Source organism: Myotis brandtii, unplaced genomic scaffold (genome assembly GCF_000412655.1).
Source record: "Myotis brandtii unplaced genomic scaffold, ASM41265v1 scaffold601, whole genome shotgun sequence".
Classification (NCBI taxonomy): domain Eukaryota; kingdom Metazoa; phylum Chordata; class Mammalia; order Chiroptera; family Vespertilionidae; genus Myotis; species Myotis brandtii.
The window spans coordinates 183,436-185,353 of record NW_005370276.1 but is presented as its reverse complement, the minus strand read 5'-3'; the positions used below and the strand labels follow the sequence as shown (position 1 = coordinate 185,353).

Genomic DNA, 1,918 nt, shown 5'->3' with positions numbered 1-1,918 from the left:
ATCTTTATTGATTTCAGAGAGGAAGGGAGAGGGAGAGAGACAGAAACATCAATGATGAGAGAGAATCACTGATCGGCTGCCTCCTGCATGCCCCCTATGAGGGCTCAAGCCCACAACCCAGGCATGTGCCCTTGACCGGAATTGAACTCGAGACTCTTCAGTCTGCAGGCCTACATTCTATCCACTGAGCCAAACAGGCGAGGGCCTCATTTTTGTCGATGAAGAAATCAAGGCCTAGAGGGGTCAAGAAACTTCCCAAGGACCACGTGGTTTCTGACACGTAGGAAGGGCTCAGAGAGGTGATGTTGCTGCTCTTACCAGGACTTTTGTTCGCAGAGTTTGTGAAGATGATGTCTCGCTGAGGAGGTTCTGGGAACGCCAGCCGCTCCCCACCTGGTGACGGGGATCAAGCATGAGGATGAGGACCGAATGCTCTTGGGGGGGTGAGGGGAGGGGAGGGGGACTGGAATGAGGTTGGTGGGAAAGTGAGCGCCTTGCCCTGGTTGGTGGTGGTGGTGGGGGGGGTGACATCTCTAGAACTGGATTAAGGAGGAAGAATCTATGAATGGAAATGGGAACGGACTGGGGTCCAGCTGCCGCTCCAAAAATTCCAGCGACGAACGCCATCTTTTGAGGCCACATCATCCCACATCCCGGCCACCTTCCCACCTCTCCCCCAGCCTCCTCCTGCGTGGAGTGGTCTGTTCTCTTCACCAAGTTCAGCACATGGTTCTACCTTCCCCTTCCTCCTCCCTCTGCCTCCCAGCCCTCCGCTCCGTTCCCGGGGCAAGAGGAGGGCTGCCCATCGCAGGCCAGACGCGGGGCACCCGGTGAGACTGGGCTGGGAGATGGTTCGTTCCAGGTGCGTCCACGTGAGTGTACCCTCCCCATCCTGTCCTTGATTTCGGGGGGCGCCGTCTGCGTTCCCCTCCGGCTTCCGGCTTCCTTGTCCTGGTGTAAGAGACTCAGGCCACTGAATTAAACCACAGATCAGATTATCAAGGTTTAGGCTAAGCCGATCCCCAGGGAACTAATCCTCCGCGAGATGTCATCCTGCAAAGAGAGAGAGGGCACCGCAGCCTCCAAACCCGCGGCCGCGCCAGCCCGGTCCAATAGCCTTGTTGCATAGAATTAAAAAATTTTAAAAAGTGGATCAGCCCTGCCGACGTGGCTCAGCGATTGAGCGCCGACCTATGGACCAGGAGGTCACGGTTTAATTCCTGGTCAAGGGCACCAGCCCAGGTTTCAGGCTCGATCCCCAGTGGGGGGTGTGCAGGAGGCAGCCGATCAATGGTTCTCTCTCATCATTGATGTTTCTCACTCTCTCTCTCCCTCTCCCTTCCTCTCTGAAATCAATAAACACATTTTAAAAACACACACTAAAAGTCTGTGGGTTTTTATTTTTTATTTTTTAAGTGGAATCAGAATAATGTATTTCCTAACCCAGTGGTTCTCAACCTTCTGGCCCTTTAAATACAGGTCCTCATGTTGTGACCCAACCATAAAATTATTTTCGTTGCTGCTTCATCACTGTCATGTTGCTACTGTCATGTTGCTACTGTGATGAATCGTCATGTAAATATCTGATATGCAGGATGGTCTTAGGCGACCCCTGTGAAAGGGTCGTTCGACCGCCAAAGGTGTCGCGACCCACAGGTTGAGTAATAATTACTGAGGCCTGTCCTTGTCCTTCTTCATCATCCTGAGACCGTTGCTTCCCACCCTTCACTCCCTTTCCCCTCCCTCTACCCTCCTGCTACCCTTCATTTGCTCAACAGCGTTGCATGACATGCTTGTCATGTGCAAGGCTCGCCTCCAAGCCCACACCCCAGGCCCAGGAGCTTGCATTGTAACGGGAGGAGACAGCCACGGAGCAAAGTAAACGAGCAAATGTAAATGTATTGAGACGTTAGAAGGT

At 53.2% G+C, this 1,918-nt stretch overlaps 1 protein-coding gene across 1 annotated transcript in view; it reads left to right on the top strand.

The window, feature by feature from the left end:
- The window catches only part of CABP5 (calcium binding protein 5), an 11,039-nt gene extending 9,937 nt beyond the window's left edge, over window positions 1–1,102 (top strand). Inside the window, exon 6 of the mRNA XM_005879478.2 lies at window positions 337–1,102. Within this exon, the coding sequence (XP_005879540.1) occupies window positions 337–362 (26 nt within the window). The 3' untranslated portion in view covers window positions 363–1,102. The remainder of the gene's footprint in view (window positions 1–336) is intronic.
- The last annotated feature ends 816 nt before the right edge of the window (window positions 1,103–1,918 follow it).